The sequence below is a fragment of the Rhipicephalus sanguineus genome, chromosome 4, assembly GCF_013339695.2.
Source record: "Rhipicephalus sanguineus isolate Rsan-2018 chromosome 4, BIME_Rsan_1.4, whole genome shotgun sequence".
Taxonomy (NCBI): Eukaryota; Metazoa; Arthropoda; class Arachnida; order Ixodida; family Ixodidae; genus Rhipicephalus; species Rhipicephalus sanguineus.
The window spans coordinates 45,345,488-45,369,369 of record NC_051179.1 but is presented as its reverse complement, the minus strand read 5'-3'; the positions used below and the strand labels follow the sequence as shown (position 1 = coordinate 45,369,369).

The 23,882-nt window shown below is 49.1% G+C and overlaps 2 protein-coding genes across 2 annotated transcripts in view; both read left to right on the top strand.

Annotated features, from left to right (window-relative positions):
* The window catches only part of LOC119389882 (cationic amino acid transporter 3), a 64,289-nt gene extending 41,076 nt beyond the window's left edge, over positions 1-23,213 (top strand). The window contains exons 2-6 of the mRNA XM_037657297.2: positions 16,975-17,183; positions 18,070-18,309; positions 18,978-20,106; positions 21,649-21,914; positions 22,451-23,213. Of these exons, the coding sequence (XP_037513225.1) occupies positions 16,975-17,183; positions 18,070-18,309; positions 18,978-20,106; positions 21,649-21,881 (1,811 nt within the window). The 3' untranslated portion in view covers positions 21,882-21,914; positions 22,451-23,213. The remainder of the gene's footprint in view (positions 1-16,974; positions 17,184-18,069; positions 18,310-18,977; positions 20,107-21,648; positions 21,915-22,450) is intronic.
* LOC119389884 (uncharacterized) lies at positions 6,684-10,459 on the top strand. The gene is made up of 3 exons (XM_037657300.2): positions 6,684-6,831; positions 8,760-9,010; positions 10,157-10,459. Exons 1-3 carry the CDS (start codon positions 6,730-6,732, stop codon positions 10,416-10,418), a joined length of 615 nt encoding a protein of 204 aa, XP_037513228.1. The 5' UTR covers positions 6,684-6,729; the 3' UTR covers positions 10,419-10,459.
* Positions 23,214-23,882: the final 669 nt, after the last annotated feature.

Below are 23,882 nucleotides of genomic sequence, written 5' to 3'. Positions count from 1 at the left end.
CTATTTCTTATGCCCGGCCATCTTTCTCATTCGTCTCAACTCCTTTTGAATGGCACACACGTGGAGGAGAGAAGCCTTTGATGACGATATAAAACGCGCGTGCATGAATGCATGCATATGTACACACGTCTTTGAAGGGCGTTCGTTTCGCATCTGTGTCTGTATGGTACGTCTTAAAGACTCGCGGTCGGCGTTTGTTTGTTAACGAACCGAATTGAAACTTTTAGCTCAATCAAGACGACCGCGACACTGACTCGAGATGGCACTAATTAAAGTTGGTTCGGCCGCGCTGAATTTCGGCCCCAAACTTCTTCGGGACGAGTGGCGCGCGTCGAGGTAGGAAAGGAGTTCCGTAATACAGAAACGCTCAATTGAGAGTACAGGCTGTACCCATTGTTCGCATTTACTCATCCAAGCTCTCCACGCGCGCGTCACTGCCCTCTTCAGCTTCTGTAGCAGGTGTTCGTCGCGGCATTATTAAGTAATTAAGAACTGCCGCAGACGAGGCTGTGTATTTAGCAACTAAAGATAATACGAAGACCAAAAAAATATCGAGCGAGCTGCGCACTAGTGGTGTGAAGACTGAGGAAACAGCCTCACCCTCAGTTCCCTCTTCCACCCGTTGATATACTATACTATGCATGACTATGTTATGTTTTACTCTCTCCCCTCCTCCTTTCTCTCCTCCTCACCCGCAGTTCCTTCCCCCCCCGCCTTTGCTACACCATACTATACAAGGCTATGCTATGCTTCCTCTCTTTCTGTTTCTTTATATCTCTTTCTTGTATCTCTCTCTCTCTATGTCTTCCTCTTTCTTTCGTTGTCTCTCTTTCTCTGTGCGTTCTTCTTTCTTTCTCTCTCTCTCTTCTAGTTCTCTCGCCCATAGCAACGCAATCATATGGTTCTCTTTCCATGCAAAGCCAGGTAGAGCTGTGCCAAGTGGTTGCTAGGCAACGCGCGTTTCTACACGGAGAACGAACAGCTTAAACAGCACCGCTCTTAAAATGTGAGCCATTCCATTCTGTGGAAATGAATGATAAGCAAAGTTCTTTAGCACAGGACACAGAGGCGACACAGAATTTCGAACCATAGCCGATCACACAGACTGCAACTAGTAAATCCGAAATGCCTGTCCAGAACGTTCATTTCAAATTTAGCGCATGCTCCTTTAAAGTTTTGAATTATGAGCAGCGCGGTACTCGCGTCGTTTTGCCGCGTTCTCTGTTTCGCGACATCGGTCGTTTTGTGCAGCTTACCGCTTGGCGTTTCGTGCGCGATGGTAACGGGTGCTTACTGCCTGTGTGTTCCCTTCATCGTATTTAGTGGACTGGTGGGTGAGCGGTGGGGTTTGCCCAATTTGTGTGGCACATAGGTTTTTGTTGACGGACAGGACAAATTCACGGATCCCAACCCATATGCGGCTTCGCTTTAAAAAGTCGAAGCACGGGAATTCGGTGATTATCCTAAAACCCCATATCCGGAATGTCGAATACAGCTGGTTACGCCGGGTGTGCTTTAATCGCCTGGATTTTCGGTATGCAAACAGTTCCTTTGGCGCTTCATCTTTCTGTATGTGTGTCCTCACGTATGTCTATTCTTCATGAAAAATATTTATTGAACACTTTTATTGCGATAGCAATTATATGGACAGTCTCAACGGGTTTTCGCCGTCGCCGTCATCTCCCGTATGAAGTCCAAATTAATAAGATCCGCCCGCGCATCGTATGTTAACGTGTGTCTACCGTGTGTCTCGTATGTCTACCGTGGGTAAAAGCGCGCGAGCGGGAGCGACGAACGCGGCTGAAGCAGATATCAAACGAGCCGGCCCATTTACGTCACTCGGAGGGTGCATGCGATAAAATCACCCCGCTCTGGAGGCCTGCCGTCGAAGCAGACAGGAAACGCCCCGCCCGTCTTTAACGAGCATGAAAAGACGCGAGAGGGGGGGGGGTGTCGCGCGAGCAGCAACTTTAACTTTGAATGCTACCTCGACAGCCATCACAGCGGGCTGCTCGTATACCCTTCTACGTGCTGCGCTCTCAACGCGAAGTGACTATGCGGAGAGCATCTCTCCCTGGAGCGGCCGTATTCTCTTACACCAGCGTTTTGCAGTTACGCGAAATCGGATACAAAACAGTTAGCTGCCAGCCTCAATTCGTATAACACTACAAGTTCTTGCTATCGCATTCATTGCTTCGCCCTTGCGGTGAAACTGTGACGTTTTTTTCAAAGCGAAAGCGCCTTACATGCCTCATCAAACACGAAAAGTGACCGTCGGCATCAACACGAGGGATGCATACGTCATCGTGACGTCGCAGATCGCCAGAAGTTGTGAGGTCATCATCAGGTTAGAGGGACGTACGTCACATAACCAAATAACGTACCGTCATATGATGACGTCATCTCATGACATCGACGCTTGGTCATAGTGGGCCGATCCCGGAGGCACGTGACGTACAGAAAGCTTGTATTGCCTTCGATCCCAGAGACAGTGCAAAACCACGCTAGTGCACAAAGCTTTCGAGGGCGGTGGGATCAATGCAACTGGCTGCCAAGAAAAAGAATATGGCTTTCGCTTTCGTGTAAGGGCCAATGCCCTGCATTGGGTATGTGCCGTGCTCAAAGGACAATGAAAGCAACGACGAAACACGGCTAGATGGCACGATGAGTAGAAGCACGTCGCTGTTGTCGAGGCTATGTGCAGCTCGCACATGCATTTCAAGTGGCGAGAATACTTTATTAAATCATTCCTAACTATCACATATACCGCTTTTAAAGCGTACTGCTTATTCTTTTTTTTTTTCTTATCGTGAACACGAGCACACTGTGAACGAGAGGTCATGTTCGCGTTGTTTTCGCTTCCGTTGCTCAATGGCTATCGAATTTACGGGTGCGCGTTTTTAGAAAACGTGTTTGACGATTCATACTAACATCGTAACATGTACTACTCCACTACGGGTGTGGGTCGAACGAAAACGAAGAACGCAGTTCCCGATGTGATCACACTCACTGACGAGAAGCACGCGCTCTTGCTATGTCGCATGACCTCCATGGATGCCCAGACACATACGAAAATCTTCCGCTTATGTCCCACGAGCCTTAAAGCATACTAAAACAGAACAGAAACAGCACGTACGGAAAACATACGCTGATTATCTTTAAAACAATTGTTCATCTTCTACGAAAAACGGAGATCCCGTTTTTTTTTTTCTTTGTTGAATATCTGCTCCTGCCTGCGTGCGCTTTTATAGCGCGCCAAGTTATGGCATAGAGAAAGCGTAGAAATCCCAAGCGAAGCTTGGCGTGGACGCAAGGAGGCGTGGACGTGACGTTCTGCTTCTTTCTTTCTTTCTTTCTTTCTTTCTTTCTTTCTTTCTTTCTTTCTTTCTTTCTTTCTTTCTTTCTTTCTTTCTTTCTTTCTTTCTTTCTTTCTTTCTTCTTTCTTCTTTCTTTCTTTCTTTCTTTCTTTCTTTCTTTCTTTCTTTCTTTCTTTCTTTTCTTTCTTCTTCTTTCTTTCTTTCTTTCTTTCTTTCTTTCTTTCTTTCTTTCTTTCTTTCTTTCTTTCTTTCTAGGTAGCGGCTGTCCACGGAACGCTGTTTTCGGGCGTCACACTGACGTAAGCGGCGATCTAGGTTTTGGCGCGAGATTCGGGAAATGAAAGAGGGGTTGGATTTATAACTTTCAGCAGTAATATTCAAGCTATGTCTTTCTGGTTAAACGCCTCCTCTATTTTTTCAATGCCAGCCAGATGCGCCCGATACAGCCGGTTTGAGCACTTTATCACCCGGTTAAGCCAGCTTCCTGTCATTCTGTCCGATAACAAAAGATGCACGACCTTTCTGAGGCGCCGGGTGAGGCGTGATGGACTTCCACATTTAGATGTTTCTGCTGTTTTGCGAGTTTCTTATCTTTTAAGCTCCTCTTCATTTGCTTATTTCTGACACGCAAATTTAATTGCTGCGGCTGTCATAGTAAACAACTTGTGAATGAGCGAACACCTGTCGTTTCTCTTATTTATATTTCGCTGCCTTTTTTCACGCTTTCGAATATTTGCCCTGCGTATTTATTTATTTACTTTTTTTAAAAATACCTTACAGGCCCGAAGACATTCAGTAAGGGGGGTTACAATGAAATCAGAAGTAAACTTGTAAGGAACAGTGTTACAATGCAAGCTAATAACAACAATAAAGAAAAATAGCGCAGCGAAATTAACAATCCAGTGCGTTAGCGAAATCCAACAGCGCATCCAACAGCGACTACAGCACTTAACGACAAGCAAATGCAACACTTGGTAAAAAGAAACAAAATTTGAAAGTGAAACGATAGAAGAATCTTACGAAGCTATTGTAGGAAAATGCACCTCAATTTTGCGTGGAAACATGTTAGGGTTAGGGTGATATCATCAGGAAGGTCATTCCACGTGCGGATGGCTTGCGCTGTATACAGAGTACCGCGCGTTTTGGTTTGGTTCTCACAATCTATCGTAACGCCTTAGCGTGGGATGTCACTGAGGCTTACACACCGAACGTGCATGTGCAGTCGGCGTCAAAAGTTTAGAGACCACTAGACCTGACATAAGCTCGAATTTCGCGGTAATTTGCGTACTGTATTCGGTCGAACTGCACAGTACTTGTTTTAGCGGGTTTTAGAACAGGCCGGAAATCTAAATTCGGGGCTGTCTGCCGAAGCAGCGGGAATATTCAGCTTTTTCTTGCGTCTCGAGGTCTCTAAACTTTTGATGCTGAAACGATGGGTATGGGGATGATTATATGAATGACATAGGGATAATATTCGAGCGGTGAATGTAGTAAAGCGTGACTTCTTTTTATTATTATTGAACTTATTTGTTTGATAACGTACAAGTTACCTTCATTCTTCTCATCTTCCTTTTGTGACAAACCACCGCGTCCTCGGCGTCGCATATCTTCATATATACGCAAACTCGATCGTGAGCGCTTGTTTGGTTGTTTGTTTCCTGGAAGAACGGCACAATTACCTACCACGGGGGATCGGCCACGAAACGTGCGGCAGTAGTATTTGTCAAAAAAAAAAGAAATAAAAGGGGGGGGGGGATATGCGAAAAGGGTAATTTATAGGGAAGCAAAAATATTTGCGGTAATTTTGGTTTCTTTATGAAGTGCTAATTAAACCACTGTTAAATGATATAAATAAATATATAAATACAGACAAGATAAGATAAATAAATAACTGATAATATATAGATGTACTTATAATATTAACATGGCAGTCTATTTGTTTCTTTTATATAATTAAATGCGACATCATACATGGCCCCGTTGCAGTGCCCCAGTGCCGACACCCCCGTGTTGGCGCAACGACATGAACATCGCCGCCATCGTTTTTTACTAGAAGCACATATTTTAAGCTATACGCTTAGCCCTATCAACGACAAACATTTTGTCGCTTGGTGCGTAGCATTGGTTAAATGACTGCTAATACTGGCTGTTGTTGGCTAACGTCAGCAATAATTAAGCTGTTTAAAAGCAAAACTATTTTCAATCTCAACTCAGCAGTTGAGCTATCCGTCAAATTTGTTGTGTGTCCTTTTAACAGCGAAGCTGATTAGCAAATCTTTCCTTGTGAGTCGATCGCAGAAAACTATCATCATCCTAACGGGTATGTGCCACTGTACGGCTACCCGAGAATGAGTACAGAGAGACAGAAAACGAAAGAGAGAGAAAAATACAGAGAGACAGAAAGAAAAATATAAATAAAGAGAAAGAGAAAATTTCTTGCCGAAAAAAGTTTTCACGAAGCCGGATTCGAATCCGCGTACCCTCGATCCGAAGGCGAGCGTCCTAACCACTCGGGTGTCCAGGCACGCAGGCAGAGCAGAGCATATATCCTTGGAAAGGGAAGTAAGCGTGAGGAGGAGAGATGTGATGGTGAGGAGGAGGGAAAGGAGGAGGGGAGAGAGTAAAGCGTAGCACAGAAAGAATGAAAAAGAGAGGAACAGAGAGAAAGACATGCGGAAAGAAAAAGGCAAAACATCAACGAAAGAGAGAGGAAATAGAGAGAGAGAAAAAAAGAAAGAAAGAAGAAGCAAGCATCGTGTTTTCTAGCGACCAGATACCACACCACCTAGCGAAGCCACGCATGCGCAGTAGCTAAGCCACGCCTACCGTCGGAGACATCGCGCGCAACCTCCGCTCTATCGTGCATAGCCTGTCTGCGTACTCCCGAGGAGGAAGCCCCGCATCTCGAAGCTAGACGTGTCCGTCGAAGGGGAGTACGAGCGGCGATGGATCCGTGCTTCGCCGTGCCAAGCTTTCCACGACTTAGTGCAAACTGCCCGCAATTTTTTTTGATGGATCCATTCCAACCGTTGTTATAGGTCATTTGCATGATTTTCTTTTTCATTACTTGATATTGTTCCCTCAGCCCTTTCGTTGTGCGCAATTTTCGTATACTTCCATGGCTTATTATTTCGCTCGTGGGTATGAGCCAGGTACTCATGAAACAACAACGGCAACAACATCACAATAATCATCATCACCACCTTGTTTCACGGCTAAAATAACTCTTCGTCCTAATTGACATTGTAACCTCTAGTAGCACTAACAAAATTTAAGAACATATATGATCCGCCCGACTCTTGGCCGATCCCCCTGAGTGGGTAGGTGCCAATCATCCTAGTAGTATCATCATCGTCATCACCCGCGTCCCCGAGCCGCTGTCCGTTGTGCAGCCAGCGTCGCGTCGTCAGATATGTCGACCAGCCCCCGCGGCACCAGCCGCAGTGGCAGCGGAGGCAGCGCCGGTCCAGGCAGCCGTCGTACTCACTTTCGAGAGTCCCAGCAGGCTCCGCAGGTACAGACGACTCACGCTTCGCTAGCGTACCATACACCGTGTCGCCGCATGGACCGAATTAATTGCGCCCAAGACTGTGCCGTTGTTTTCTGTGCTTGTTTTAATCGTGCCGAGGATTTCGTAGCATGCATATTTCAGTGACCCGTCATACGCGATAAGTCCGGCGCCGGCGAACGTAAAGAAATGCGGCCCTCCAAGGTGCACCGTTCACATGCGCCGTTTTCCAATAATCGATGTCGTCTCGATCGTGAGCTTGTCGGCGATCAACCGTTTCTGATACGGCAATCTGATCTTTTATCGAGGTGACTTGTTATTTCACATCGCACATTTCAATGTTGCCTGGATATGAATGCACGACAGTCGTTTTTACCTTTAGCAACTGAAGTGTTGCGCTGCTGGGACCTTCCTGTGGGGGAAGGTCCCATTTCCGGCATGGAAGGAAACAGTTACGACGGAGCATTGCGCAATGCGATAGCAAAAAATTACACATCTCCCCTTACGGGCAACCATGGTGGGATGCGAAAGCATCGTGAGGGGTGCGCATCGAGTTTCCGTTTTCTCTTATGTGATTTATGAGACGGTGGTTGTCGAGGCGTTTGAATTACCGCTTGCCGACGCTGACGTTTACGTTCGACTTCCCGCGCCTTCCTCTGCTCCGCGGAGGTGGCGCTGCCGCTGCAACTAACGCCGACATTGACGTTGTTCATCGCGTTTCGCGCACAGTTGCACAGAGAGAGAATGACGGAAGTACAGCGAACGCCCGCTTTCGCAGCCTCGCAGCTTCGAGATTCGCTTGCCGGCGTTGCCGTTTACGTTCAGCTTCGCGAGCGTCCATAGCGCCGTTGCGAAGGAGAGTGCAGCGGGAGCGAGCGAGCGCCGCATTATATACGAGCGCACAGCTGTGGCGGAGAGAAAGAAACGGGAGAGGAGAAACGAAGCGGAGGCAGCGCTCACGCCACGTGCTCCGCCCCACCTCCTCGCGCTCACGCGAGGAGAGGGAGGAGAGTTGGCGCATGCGCAGTATGGGTGCGGACGCCGCAGAACGGACACTGCCCCGAGCATAAGATGCTTTCGCATCTAAAAAAAGAAACAAAGAAAGCGAGAGAAAGGTAGTACGTCAGTCACGCAGACGCAAAGCTTCGCTTGGCCCCATTTTCCCGATAGGGCAAGGGCTCCTGACTTTTTGTTTTACTAACAGGAGGACTCGGTTAGTTCGTTTTGCAGTCTAACTCTGTAGCTTAGCGCTCGTCTTGCTCTGTTTTTGTTGTTCTTCGTTGTATGTTTCTACTTCGCTCTAAGCCAGCATATAAATGTTAAGGCACGTTGCCGGGCTAGTTGGTTAGGGTTCATAATTCGTACGGCGTAGCGCACCACGACAGGGACAGAGAAGAGGGCCGCACACACATAGCGCTGTGTGTGTGCGTCCCTCTTCTCTGTCCCTGTCGTGGTGCGCTACGCCGTACGAATTATGAATATAAATGTTGTTTGTGTTAACAGTGCGTTGCCTGGCAACGCCTATTTTCCCGGACCACGTTCATAAACATTCGGTGTGGGACTTTCATTGCTATAAAGCACGAGCATTTTTCAGCCTTGCAAATCACAATTAGTCGAGTATATATGTATGACGTTCTACTATTGAGCGCAAGGTCAGAGGTTCGCGTCCCATTTGTATTCCAATGCGGGCAGAATGCAAGAACTTTCGTGTACCTGCCACTAGCTAGACGTGATGTGTAGCTACCACTAGATACACATCATGATGCGCGTTGTAGACGTGGAATCCGTATTAATTTTGACTCCCTGGGTTTCTTTAATGGGCACCTATGAATCTAAGCACACCGATAATTGTTTGCCTTTCGCACCCAGTGAAGTGCGGCCGCTGTGGCAGGAAATCGAACCCGCGTCCTTAGGCGTGGTCTGTGGTAGCGCAGGGCACACCGAGGGACATGTACGACAGCCTTCTGAGCGACGTCAACAAGCGGGAGACGTCCAAGAGCAAGCCGTCCATCGCGTTCACCGCGCCCCACGACAACATGGACTCGCCGTTCAGCTCGCTCGAAGAGTTCAGGGACTTCATGTACAGCTACTACACCGAGGGACAGTCCATGATCACGCACATGCGCGACCGCGTGCCCCGGGACCTGCCCGAAGTCGCGCAGCTCCTGGAGGCCTCCTTCAAGAGGTATGGACGCGATCGACAACACGAATGAGAAGGTGCTCCACCAACGTGCGCGCCCAGCAGAACAAAAACTCACAGGGTCCATCATGTATTCGCCTAAGACTACTCGAAGGCGAAAGCAATCTTCTTCACAGTCGATGAGAGAGCATTTGCTCTCTTCTCCTCCTCCCCTTTTGTGATTGGGGAAGAGTGGGCAATGCGAACGAATATACGCTGCTAATTAAGGAATGCAGTTGCTATGCCGACAAAGACAAACGCTCTTGCAGAAACTTAGCTCTAGCGACATTTCCTGTTCGACGATTTCTCATCGGATATCTCAGTCAGACTTTAAGGGGGCCTTGAACCACCCGTCGGTCTTGAGAAAACACATCCGGCGGATAACAGACACTGCTGTGATCTGATCGGCCAAATCTTGCACTCATGCGCGGCAAGGATAGTTTACGACTTAGCGCGTTCTCAGGCGCCCTCTCTTCATGCAGAGGGCTGTGCTCACTCTCTTCGGAGCTGCCGACGCCTGCTGTTTGACAAAGAGCAACAGACAGCACGCTATTGGCCAAGAGCCGACACAAATTAAGTTAGGCGTTTGGATAAGATTCGCTTCATGCCACGGGGTGCCGCCCCGTGCCGGAGCCGCAATAGTCTGCTAGCATTACACAGTGAGCCACTTTCGCACACAGGAATCACAACGGGAGAAAGCGACCGCGTTTCATCACGCACGTTGAAGGTCATGGCACGCGCTGACGTAACTTCTTTCCCCCTTCCATCCCTCCCTGTGTAGCTTACAGCGCGCTCGTCGGGATGAGAGAAGAGAGAAAACGCTTGAAGCGTGCGATCAATTCCTGTAACTCCGCTCGTTCTTGACGGATTCTAGAAATGTTTGCGGCAATCGACTCGTGAGGCAACTAACCCCGTTACCGAGGTCAGTCTATGATTACTTGGAAAAGTGGTTCATGACCCCTTTAAAAAAACTAACTTTTCCGCATTAATGCGGGAGCGGGCACTCAAATATGGGCAGGTTATTAGATTCAAGACGCCATACCTTAACGCGTGAGGGTGTGAGGCAGAGTCCTGGAAACGTTGTGTATAGAACAGTGAGACGTATAAAGAGGCGCATGACGCCCGCGCGCGCGCTCGCACAAACGCACACAGGTACGTGATGCTGAAACTCGAGCTGGACTGCTACTTCTCGACGGTGGTGAACTACAGCGCGGAGCGGATCTCGAAGGACGACTTGCGCTACTGGCCAAACTACGTCCTCAAGAACATGGACGAGAACATGAGCTGGATCATGGAGCTCATCCGGCGACGGCCAAGCCTGTCCGAGTTCTACAACGACACCCTGGAACAGCTCAAGCTGCTCCTCTACCAGATGCGAGCGGCCACCCAGCTGTACGACTGGCAGTCCTTCTAGCCAATCGGCTCGGCCGGCCCCGTGACGTCACGAACCACGCCGCGCCCTTAGCGCCCCCTGGTTTCGACCGTCGAGATCAAAGTGACGCAATAAACGCTTTATTGGGGCAAGCTTCATGCGCTGGTTCTTTGACATGTGGTGTCGAAAAACCGGCCATCGGTGAGTTACGAACCCACATCTTCGGATTCTGCGTGCGCTGCTCTTTTACGATTGAGCTGTACTGCGGTGCCGCTTTCTCATCTGTGGTAGTACCAGTTCACTTTATTTTGGGTACTCCAGTGTGCTGCAGCCGTGGGAGCGCTGGCCATACACCGCCTTACGGGCTAAATAATAATAATAATAATAAATAATATAATAATAATAATAATACTATAATATAATAATAATAATAATAATAATAATAATGATGAGATGATGATGATGATGATGACGACGATGACAAGAAGAAGAATGTACATAACAGATAAAAAGGGGTCTTCACAGACACGGCCGCAGCATCTTCAACGGCCGTGTCACAGGTATATGTTATTTTACAGCAGGGTGTCGGAACGAAATGTTTTTCGTTTTGGTTTTAGTTTCGTTCCACCGCAAAAAGTTCCGTTCCGTTTCTGTTCCGGAACGAAAAAAAAATGTTCCGAAACGGTTCGTAACGGTTTCTTTTATGCAAAAATTTGAAGTTAAGGTAATCATAAAAAAAACGCCAGGCCTGCGCTGAAACCGCAGCACAGTCACAGCGAAAGCTGGAAGAGCGGCGTTTCTAGAGGCCGTTAAGCTCTCTTGGGGCTACAATACAAGCACACTAGAAAGGTACCCACTACGTCATAAATCACAATTTTTGTGAAGTTGGGAAGCACCTACTAAGCTATTATTCGTCATTCTGCGGAGAAGCGAGGCACCAGCTACACGTCTTTAAGGCATTATGTGCACTTTGTTGACGCGACGACTGATGACGACGAAGATTTATGGCTCGGCCCTTTGTAATGGGTTGGAATCTTTAAACGGCCCACCAGTTATGTAATTTGCATTGGGTGACGCCCGGTCGCTATTTCCCTCTCCCGTCATGCTGTATAACATACGTTGACGTGGGAGAGAGACGGAGGGGGGCGAAGAACTTTACTGAGACCCCGATGAAATGGATCATGCGCTTATGGGCTTCCTTGGCAACCAATACAAGTGCACTTGCGAGGAACCCACTACGCTATAAATCATTGTAATTTTACTGAGACCCCGAGGAAGTGGATCATGAGCTTATGGGCTTCCTTGGCAACCAACACAAGTGCACTAGCGAGGAACCCACTACGCTATAAATCATTGTAATTTTTGAGAAGTAGGGCAGCAGGCACTGTGCCATTTTTCGCCATTCTAAGGAGAGCGTCGGTACCTGCTTAACGCATGTAAGGCATTTTGCGCACTTTGTTGATGATGTGCCTGATGACGATGAAGAATTATGGCATAGCCCTTCGTAATGGGTTGGAAGCATTCAACAACCTACTCGTTGCGCAATTCGCGTTGTGTGACGCCTGATTACAGAATTCGCGTTGTGCGACGCTTGGTGCTTATTTTTACTCTTCTACCACGCTATATTGCATATGCTAATGTAGTTCCTTCCCGACATGAAGCCTGTATAGGGCCTTTTCGCAAAGCAGTTTCAAGCACCGGCATGGCTCAGAGGTTGAATACTGGGCTCCCACGCAGAGGGCCCAGGTTCGAACCTCGTTCCATCCTGGAATTTTTTTCTTATTTCGTTTTTTTTTTTCTTATTTCGAGCGATACTGGTTACGGACACCGGCGGCGGCGGCGGCGGCGGCGGACAACTACGGCGCCAAAAACGGCCGGTGAAATGATCTCATAACAGCTTTCGCTGTAAAAACATTGGATTTGTGATGCAGTTACTTGCCCTCCTTTTTAGAAAGCGGGACAAGGGCGAAACACGTTGTTCAGAGGAGCGGAAGTAACTGTACCACGAATTCCTACCAACCAGCACAAACCAGTATTATTTCAAAGTCGTAGTATTTATTTTCTCAAAAGACGAACATGAATTTGTTTAGTGGGCTCAATGCTTTTGTGTGAAGGGAGTGAGCACGATCTCAGAAGCAGCACGTCATTGAGAGTACTCTCTGATGTGCGACACCGCTGTTCCGATAAAAAGATCGCAAGGGCTGCGCGTAACACGCATCACAGTCTGTAAAAACTGCGCGAAAAACGTGGACAAATGGAGAAACGGACGACACAAGCGCGAAACAATACGCTTGTGTCGTCCGTTTCTCCATTTGTCCACGTTTTTCGCGCAGTTTTTACAGAATGCATTACCAACTCGCCCAACGGTCTGTTCTTTTAAGCATCACAGTCACAGCGAAAGCTGGAAGAGCGGACTTTGTAGAGCCCGTTGTAGAGTCTCTTGGGGCAACTAATACAATTACACATGCAATGTACACACTACGCCATAAATCATCGCAATTTTTCTGAAGTAACGAAGTTCCCGCTAGGCCATTTTTCATCATTCTTCGGAGAATCGTGGTACCCGCTACACATCTGTAAGACATTATGTGCACTTTGTGCTGTGGCTGATGATGATGAAGAATTATGGCCGAGCAATTTGCAGTGGGTGGGAAGCAGTGTTACGGAATGGGCGCCTCCAATCCATTCCAATTCCATTCCGGGGAATTAGAGCTTGCCGCAATTCCATTCCTTTCAATTCCTCGGAATGAAAGAACTTAGCCCATTCCCACTCCAGGAATGGCCGGGCAGTTCAATTCCATTCCTGCAATTCTTGATAGTTTGAAAGGCATCTTGATAGTTTTATCGAGTTAAGAATGAACGCCCCATAGAGCTGATGTCATCAGATGCATTATGAACTGCAAAAGTACGCAAAACACGTTACCAAGGTCGAGGGATAGTAGCTTGGCGGCATATCTCGTGCAGTAAAACCATCCTACTAATTCCCATAGGGACAGTTCTCCCGCTACTTAGAGTATTTGCATGGTGAGCATGTTCGAACGAATGGTGGTGTTTTAATATTAAGCTTAAATGTGTTAATGCTAAAATGACGACATAGCGTATTTTTATGCTGACAAAAGTAGTATTCAAGAAGACTACGCAGTTTTGTCACACGTCTAGAGCGGTCGTGATTATGGAGAGACTGAGATTTGGTTAATGGGGAACAGAACCCTGTAGATCTGCTGGTATTAGTTGGAACAGTGCACTGCTAGGGCACCTTGTGCCTTTGCATCGAATACGCAACACTGGGCCGCACTGCTCGTCAGCACTCACGCTTGACAAGCGCGCCTCGCAAGCATGGATGGGGTGAGGAGAATTTTTTGTGCTAGCCTGTGCGCAGGTATGCAATGCCTTCCTTGTAGCAAAGGTTATTTACGTGTGTAAGGTACTAAACTGCTCGTGAGATAAAGGTCAGGCTGTGCATAGAATATTCGCCACTTTCGTGTGGGGGTATCAATGGGAACCAGCGCGCAGGGGTAATTTGTTTCTCCCTTCGATATCTGCTGGGATAATGCATTTGTTTGTACACTAACTTATGCATCGGTTTGTAGCAGGCGCGTTGCTTATAAATGTACCGTGCTTGTAATCAGCCAAGCCATTTTAGCAATGATGCTTTATTGTTAATTTCGAGGCTCTGACTTACTATTGTTTGAAGTTTCAAAAACAGCACGTAGACCAAAACGTGCTCTATTTTCGGAAAAAGACGTAATTCCATTCCCATTCCATTCCTTCAAGCGTTGTCCCCATTTCGTTCCCGGGGTCGCGAAAATGTGGAATGATTCCAGAGTCATCCCAATTCTGGTGGGACAACTCCGCAACACTGGCGGCAAGCATTAAACTACACACTCTTTGCGCTATTAGCATTGTGTGATGACTGGTTGTTATTTTACTCTTCTGCCACGTTATATTACATATGTTAACACGAATCACTGCCCGACATGACGCCTGTATAGAGTATTTTTCCGAAGGAGTTACAAGCACCGGCATGGCACTGTGGTGGAAGACCCGACTGCCACACAGAGGGCGCGGGTTAAACTCCCATCCGATCCTAGAAATTTGTTTCTCATTTAATTTTTTCTTATATCACGCGATAGTGGTCACGGACACTGGCGGCGGCGGACAACTATGGCGCCAAAATCAGCTGTTGTGGTCTCATAACAGCTTTAACTGTAATAAACTTCAGCGCCGACAACGCCCTCTTCACTTTGGCCTGCGTGACAGGCGCGCGAAAGCCGACTTGCGTTAATATAAATATCTCTGGTTGCCACTGTTTTCGTTTTTCGCACGATTTGAACGTATATTTGCTTCGGAATACCTGCCTGAGGTACGCACTAATACTGTATTCAGAGATATGCTCACATTGCATGTGGGTAGTTGTTCCGGATTGCGAAGTTTTCTCGTGAACCGAAAAACGATTGAAAAAATTTCGGTTTCGCTCCGGAACGAAATAATCGATAAAGTTTCGGTTACGTTTTCGTTCCGGTCAAAAATATCGTTTTTTTTTTCGTTTTTCGTTTTCCGTTTTCGCTCCGTTCCGACACTCTGCTTTACAGCATAAGAGAGAGATGGGCAGAGTGATAAATATGAATAAATATGCTGAAGCCTAACTGCTGAAGCCTGACTATTATCGCCGCCATCATCTCAAGGCGATCATTGTGCGCGACGTTATCACATAAACCAGAGTATCCACTGCTTAAACGAAAGAACTGACAGTGTGCATAAACATTTTTGAAGAGAGGGAATCTAAAAGTGCACAGTTCAGCGAGACCCATTACGTTTTATTTATGCGTCTGCTTCGCAAATCCGTTTTAGAGACAGCTCTTACACAATGACCTCTTTGTGTACAACTGCAGCTGCTGCCCCTTCTATTCTTTCTTTTTTTTTCGCGCAATAGCTACCATACCATTATGCTTCGAATAGACAGCAGTGCCAGGTGTTGTTGTGCGTACGTGTACTCGGGCAGAATAGCGCGGCCTCTCTGCGTGCACTGCAGCTGATGTCGGCATAACTATCTGTGCCGGAGTTCATGGCTCAACCGTTGTCTCCACCCGTCAGTTCAAAAACCGCGCAATGACCCACCCAATTCCGAGCGGATAGCGCGCGTCCGTCAGCGTCCGCAGCCGACGCGGGCGTTTAGTATATACGGGCAGACAGTCATGGCGCTTAGGCAAGAGCGCGAATGACGTTGTAGTATATGGCCGTTGCTCGTGTGCGCGCGAAGGCATAATGCTCTGAAAGGCTCGGTGCATGCGTGGTTTCGAGAGATCGTCAGTCTTCTTTGGACCCCAATAAAGTTTGCATCATCGTCATTATCGTCAGTTTTACGCGACGCGGCACGCAGATGACAATGATGATGATGATGATGATATTCATCAACGGCCCACACCCACCCCGTGGGACTGGCCAAAATACGGATGATATAAAACGATTGGTCATGTGCAAGTTATCCTGCTGGAGAGAAATTTTAGAACAGTGAAAATACATGTACAATGGCAATTTACGAATTTAGCAACATATTCATCCTGATTGCCTGTTGTCGTCGTCGTTATTGTCATCATCGTCGTCGTCGTTGTTGTTTGAAACAACAGTGGCTCACGCGTCCACCACATACTATGACGCCCTGACGCCCCTTTCGTCTTTCCTATGGAGGCAATGTCGTCTTGGTCCTTTGCCAGCCACCTTCTGGAACAGGTTACGATGGCGACGATTTGGAATTCAACGTGTCTCGAGTTCAGGCTTTTCTTGTATAGACAGGCACTTTACACTGGTCATTTGTAGATATACCATATTTACTCGCATGCTATCAGCACTGGCTAATGTTGGCTAAATGATGACTAATGCTGACTACTGTTGGCTAACGCTGGCTATCCACTGTACTTTTTTTCATTTCGAAAGCTTGCCTTAGGCATAGCGGAGAATTGGTGCCAGAGATACGCGAACAGATCTGATTCATGCAGGAAGTCTTAAGAGTAAGCGGTGCAATGTTCCCTGTATCCAGCGATGAAGGTCGAGAGGCCCATTGGCCAGGCCTGAAACCTAGTCCACGGTAATGGCGAAACCTGGGCAAATCCACTTATAACAGCGACATTCATCTTCATTCAATCTCAGTTTAATGACTGGGTTATCTAGGCTACCAATCTTATTAGACAATACGTTAATGAGAACTAACAGACATCAATCCAAGGAGAGTATAGGGGTTGTTATTTTGTAGTCATATAAGTGTGAAGAAATTAAAGTGGAGGAAAAGACAACTTGCCGCCGGCAGGGACCGAACCTTCAACCTTAGAATAACGCGTCCGATGCTCTACCGACTGAGCTACGGCGGCAGTCGCCTCCCGTGCACTTGTACGGGAGACATCTGCCCGGAAAGGTCAGTCTCGGTCGACTCTGGCCATGCACAAACACGAACATATTCGTGGGAGGCGCGACTTGCCGATCTGTCGGACCTGGGAAGCCAGTTGGTGACCTACAGTGATACACCTGCTGCTTTATTTCATTAAAGTTTATTCTCTCTCTCTCATCAACGCCACTTCATTTATATATCTTCCCTCCCGTCCAGGTCTGTGCCTGATCGAGTTGGTGACGTGGCAGCGCCCCTGTCCGGACTCGTTGTACGCCTGCCTCTACCGGTGGGCCGGAGAAGCGGCAGCCTTTGCGGCAGGCTGGTTGTCGCTACTGCACCAGGGAGCAGCCGTAGCTTGCGTGGCGCGTCTGCAGAGCAGCGCCATCGACGCCCTCAGCGGTGGTGCATTAGCCAGGGCGTGGCAGGTGAGGCTACAGCATACCGCAGAAAAAAAAGCTTGCCCTGTCATTGGAAATCTTCAATCGCGAGCGTGGTGGAGGGCCTCTCCTTCAGAAAGCCTAACACCACCGCTGCACCATTAGCTGAACCGTTCATAAAGGTTGCGAGTTCGGCGCGAATGTGTATACGCTTGAAGTGTGAAGTATGTTTGTGGTAATGGAGAGCTGAAGCAGCTGAGTATAAAAGGCAGTACACGAATTATGTCACTGTTGTGGTTAAATCCGAAGCTTTTTACGCACGGTTCATTCAAGCAGTACACTATACATGACTATACAGAATTAATTAGTCCGATAAATGGGTGTACTAATGTCATCCACGGGAGGGGACAGTTTGGAGTCTGACGCCTGTGCACGTTGTGCATAACTGCGAATTTACAAAGAGAGGCAAGGCACATGAACCTTAGGATTTGTCGATCTAATCGAAAAGTCACAAGAATAGGACTTATTGCGGGGCGAAGTGGTTGGCATCTAAGGGATACGTGTTAGCCCCCGATCTTGTGCTTCATACTCTTTTCTTAAGCTTCTTTGTAGCGCGGCAAAGGACATGGACAGAAAAGAAGGAACATTAAATTTATGACAGTGCTGCTCGATGGCTTGGAAGGTCAATGTGGCACTGTCTATGGAGCCAGGACATGGACACCAGAAAGAAACGTACGATGACACACAGCGCTGGTGTCCATGTCCGTTGCCGTGCTACAAAGAAGCTTAAGAAATGACCCGCTACCACCAAGCCCACGTACCCACCCTTATTTCCTACAATATTTTTTTTTCTTTTTTTTTTCTTGAGCCCTTCGAAAAGTCATGCTTACACTAACGCATCTGCTATTTCCCTGTTTATCGCCCTGAATGACAGGCCCTCGGTTCTTACGACCCGGTAGCCCTGGCTCTGGGCCTGGTGGCAGCCTCTGTGGCCGCCGCACCCCGACTTCTGTCCTCGTCACGCGAACCAACGTGGCTGGGCATGGCGCTCATCGTGTTGTCGCTGCTGGCGGCGCTGTTCTTCGTCGCCATGGGATCCGTGGGTGCGACCGCTGCCCCCGGAAACTCTTGGAGCTTCGCCATGTTGGTGCTCAGCGACAGCGCACCCACGGGGGTCAGTTGAGTGCGGCAGCAGATAAACCGCGCATACTTTCCCAAATGCTAATAGCCACTCCAGATGCATCTTTGTGAAAACAGCGTATCGTGCGGTGAATGTGGGAAAGCGGCGATTCTATCGCCAAAAGTGATCATCTGAGAATGCCGCCCCCGAGTAAGAGTTAGGGGATTCAGCATGTGGATCTTCTTCCCCTAATTTCATCTCATGAAGTTTTCATGTTCCTACGAATTTTGTTTGATAACTCTCCAAAGCTCACGTATCTTAATGCACGTCAAGAAGCAGTCAGAAGATTTAGGTTCGCGTCCCATCACGCCTCGTTCAATTTTCGTACAGCTCGTATGTACTCTATGCAGTCATCAATTTTTCTCACTTCGATAATGGTTGCGATGTAAGCCACTTTACAACTTATCAAGTAAGTTAACGTCCCCGATGAATATGAACACAAATTTATAAAATTCGACGTTGCCGAGGTATAGTCCTGATCTTAGGGCCTTTCTGTCCTCAACCCTTTCCCCAACATAGAGTAGCATGTAGGCGCCTTAATGTATATGTCGGCAGAATTCTCGGTTCTTCAGCAAGGGGTTTTCTCTCTCTCTCTCTCTCTCTCTCTCTCTCTCTGTTTCCATCGCTTCTAAAACACGCAATCTCCGTTTCTTTAATCCCAGCTCTTGTCCGGTGCGGCCCTCTGCACGTACGCCTTCATCGGTCCGCACACGGCACTGCGGCGCGCTCCCGACAGTCCACAGCCGTGGCGGGACCTCCCCCTGGCCCTGGGTCTCAGCACGGCGCTCACGTTCCTGCTCACATTTGCCATGGCCGTCGTGGTCACCATCCAGGCGCGCCACGACACGGCCCGTCCGCTGGCCGCCATGCTGGCCTCCTGCTCGGCCGAGTGGGCTGGCACCGCCATGAGCGCCGCGTCGCTCCTGGCACTCGTCGGACTCGCCCTGTACGGCCTTCTTCCCCTGGGCGGGGCCGTCCGGTCGCTAGCCGCCGACGGACTCCTCTTCCGCGGTCTGGCCAAGACGTCCAACGCCGGCCGACCCGTGGGCTCAATCCTGGCCGCCGGAGCTCTGGCCGCCTTCGCGGCGCTCGTGGCGCCCGTACCCAGGCTCTTGGTACTCATGGCTGTCGGGCCTCTGGCCCTGAACGCGGCCGTGTGCGTGGCCTTGCTCCTAGCCCGCTACCATCCGGCCAGCCGGACCGCGTACGACCTGATAGGCGACGAGTCGCCGCCGGCTAAGGAAGGGTCCGCCGCAGGAAACGGCGGCGGTGGCAGCTCGGGACCGGCGTCGTCGACGACTTCCCCGACCTCCTCGGCTTCTTCTTCATCGTCCGAGGACGAGGAAGACATCGACGCCCTGGTGCGCGAGTACCGCGAGCGACTACGCGTGGCGGCGCTGACCGACGGACTCCTGGCCGGAAACGGCGGCAATTCTCTGCGCGAGCCGACGTCGGCGACGGCGCGCCGAGCGGACCTGGCCGTGTCGGGCGTCGTCGCGGCCCTCGTGGTCCTCTCGGCGGCCATGGAGGTCGGCTCGAGACTCGAGGGCCGGGCGGCCTCCGTCTGCGCGGTGATATCGACGCTGTGCGCGATCGCGGTCGCGGCGCTGCTGGTGCTGCTGTCGCGGCAGCCGCAGGTGCAGCTGGGTCCCAGCCTGCTGCACGCGGGGGCGGCCTTCCGCGTGCCCATGGTGCCCTGGCTTCCCTGCATCGGGGCCTTTCTCAACGTCTGCCTCCTGATCGACCTTCTCGTCTCGGCCTGGCTCGTGTTCGTCTGCTGGCTGGCCATAGGTCAGTGTCTGGTTGCTAAGATAGTTGTTACTTCAGAACCCGTTTCACGGACACTCGACGCTGCAACTCTACGCCGAGTCAGCGCCTGTGTTGTGTGTACCATAGTTTTTTTGTCCGTGCTTCTTAAATTTTGCGCTACTGTTCTCAAGATCATGCACAACCAACTAGCCCGCCAGTACTAACTAAGCGAGTCAGCAAACGTAGTTTACTAATCTAACACCAGCAGCTCTCTGGTAATATCAGTCACTCGTTCACTTATGACTTACAAGTGTTTATTGAAGGCCTGTAGCTGGTGCGTATATATGACTTGAAAGAGCGCAGAGAGAGAGAAACGGCACGAAAGGAAAGGGGTGGACATTGGAGACGGCCGGAACAGGCCTTGTGACAGGGCCGGTTAACTACAGTTAAAGAGAGAGCCGTAAATTAGCCAAAGGGCATCCTTGTAGGTCTTACTTCGTACCTGAAGAAGGGACGGAAAGGATGACAGCAAAGAGAAAGTGCCCCAGGCTACGCGTGAGGTGTCATCTCACAGTGCGCCGAAATAATCAACAGTTGCGAAACAAAGGGAACGTCAGCTTGGAGCCGACGCTTCGGCGAAAGGAACCGCCTTCGTCGGTGCGCACTGTCGAAGACAGGTCGCCTTATCGAAACTTCGGTTGAAGGCTGAAGCTTTCCTTGTTTGGCGACTGCAGCCATCGCTTCCTGACTGCACCTTTCTGCGGCGCGTTCCCATTCGTTCGCGCAATCCATTAAGTGCCACACAGTGTCACCAGTGCCGCATTGTCGCAATCTTCCGTACTACATGAAGAGGTGGTGCAAGAGACAAGGCTACAAGAAGAAAAAAAGAAGACCATACGAGCGCTATCTTCAAAACGCTCTGAGTATTTGGCGTAACACAGAGTAAAAAGAAACAAAGGTAGGGAGGACAAGACGACAGCGTGAGCGCTATCTTCCAACTGGTGTTATTATTCCGTGACTCCAATGACATTTCATGTATACACTTACCATGTGGCATACATGACCACCAAACAAGGAAACCAAAAATACTTTAGCAGGCTTGTAACCATTCAATCTACATGCGAGGACAGTCCGAGAAAAACCGATTCTTTGTTTGACAGGGATATATAGATGGTGAGCATACACATGCTGTCACAAAGCATTTCGATAGCTTTCGCCGCAATAATTCCCCGTGTGTCGTCTTGTCCTCCCTTCTACCCCTACGTTTGCTTCCTTTTGCTCTGTTTGAGTTGCGCTAAACAACCAGAACGTCGTGGGATACCAACTCGCCCAAGCTGATACTCTTTGCTATCTTCAAACCTTAGTTTGAATACAGAGCTCTTCTGTTCTTCCTGTTTCCTCTTCTGTCCTTGTCTTTTGCGCTACCTCTTCAAGTACGAATTCCTACAAACTAGCCTAAATTTCAGTTCTGGCGTACTATCTTTGGTCTTTCAAGTCCGCTGGTGGCGATGTCAAACGACAGTATACGACCACTGCAATCGCTGCATCCAACCGGCCTCTCGTTGCATGTCCTCATCGTCGCAGGCGTGGCTCTGTACCTGCTGTACGGCATCCACAGTTCGACGGCCGCCTCGGAGATCCCTCTGCCCACAGCGCCCGCGGTGGGTTCTCCCCGGCAGCCGTCGCCCAAGATCTCGCTGCAGCCACTAGCGCTGCAGCCGCACAGCATCGTGTCGCACATCGTACCTTCGCACCGGAGTCATCCAGGCAGCCAGCGGAGGCTCGCCGAGCTCGACACTGTCTTCATCCAGCACTGATCCGGCGAGGCCGCCGCACATACGCCTCGAAAGGTTTGAGTCTGTTGCCACGTACTTCGAGCTGTGGTGTATCGAGAACAGTTTTGACGCGCAAACATGAAAACATGCAGACCAGAGGAAGTTAAGGGGACACTAATGTGGAACAATGAAATGATTTCAACTGATTAACTAATCGTTTGCAAACTCTACTGTCGGTAATTTTACCATCACAGGTTAGTTCATGTGCGTGCGCATGGTTCTCCATTAGAAGAGGAGGGGGGGGTGCCTATAGTGTAACGGAAGGAACTAGAGGAGTGCAATCTTTGATTCAGTGCTAATGAATTAAGACACAGAAAGCCCCCCTCCCCCACACCTCTCCCCCTCCATTAAAAAAAATCTTGCGCCGCCCCTGTTTCTAATTAAGCCATGGCGCCGCATGCAAGCAGCTGTGTACGACATAAGCGACGTCTAGCAGACGTCAATGCTGGACTTGGACAAAAGAAATGAAACCGCGCATCAGACGTTCGTGATTTATTGGGAGGCCTTGTGTTTGTGTGCCCTTCAACGTGTATCTTGTCTTTGCCGTGCAGAGCACAAAACAAAACCGACCCGCTGCGTCACCGGTAGAGAGAACCGAGGCGGTCTTTCTACCATCCGACACCTCGGCAAAACGTCCTCCGGCTAACGACAGACGGTCTGCGGGAATCGGACATATGAGGACCGCGCCACCTGCATTCCTGGCCGGAGGGGACATCGACTACGACGGGGACCCGCTGAGCCAGCGTGGACATCCCCCGCGATCCCCACCACGACTGCCGCCGACCAGCAATAACCGAGGAAAGCCTCCCACAATAGGGAAGCGGGGGAAACGAAAAGAAAGAGGCCGACCGACCCATCGTCTTGTTTTTCTTTTTTTTTTTAGTCGCAACAGCGCCGTCCTAATAGTATATATTTATCAGTTGGGGGCTCTGGAGAAACGACGACACAGCGGCGCTGCCCCGCGGCTACATATATACGTCGCGTCATTCACTACATGTTGTAAGACAGTTCGCGCTGTCCCGTCCCAGACATATGCACACAGACACACATGCTCACACGGACACAACACGCGTATACACAAAACGTGATGTCGTTATTACAGTCGCACGTAATGAAAGGTACATACACACAACGAGATGTCGTTACTATACAGTTGGGCGTACAAAAAGGTCGATGCGAGTGAAAGTTGACGAAACGGGGACGTTGTCTGACGCGAAGGACAAAGTTCGGTGACTTCTGATAAATGCCGGGACTATGTATTTATCTCTACAGCTGCGGCGTTCGAAGAGTGTTCCAGAAATGGGTCATAAAGACGTAAAAGGCCGTATGGGAAAGAGTGTCGTGCCCTTATTGTTATGAGGTCGCCGCGATGAGAAAGAGAAGAAACATGCGAGTGCCCGTATATGGCTGCACGTGTTTCCTGTATGTGTGTTTGTTTTTCTGACTTTTTTCTTGGGGAGAGGGGGGAATAATACGCTATGTTTTAGTTCATCATTTACCTCCCTAACTTCATTGTGCTCCCCTTCTTTCGTGTTCAATGAACTAGCCGAGTTTCACGCCTCCATGTAGCGAAAGGAGGCACGAACGTCTTTTGTAATCCGCCATTTTGATGTTCCTGTTCTGCACTCTGCCGTTTTTTATGGGGGGGAGGGGGGTCTTTGCGTGATGATCAGCAACAACCGAAATTGCCAGAACAAACACCTCCGAGATCGAAACGCGTGTGGAGACCCTACCAAAGAGTTTCGCGACCTTCCCGCTAGGGAAAGGGCGCATGCGCCGTGGCACAGTGAAAAGGGCCATTCGTCTTTTTCGACAAAGAATATCAACGTATTCGTCTGCTCGTTTTTGCTTATACATGTTTACTAGCTCGCAGCTTGCTTGTGTATAAATTCTGACGTTGCAATGACTGCCCTTCAATCGCAGGATGTCAGAATGAAGGAGGTTGGTCAGAACTGAACGCGCTTGCACCTAATCGATCCCAAT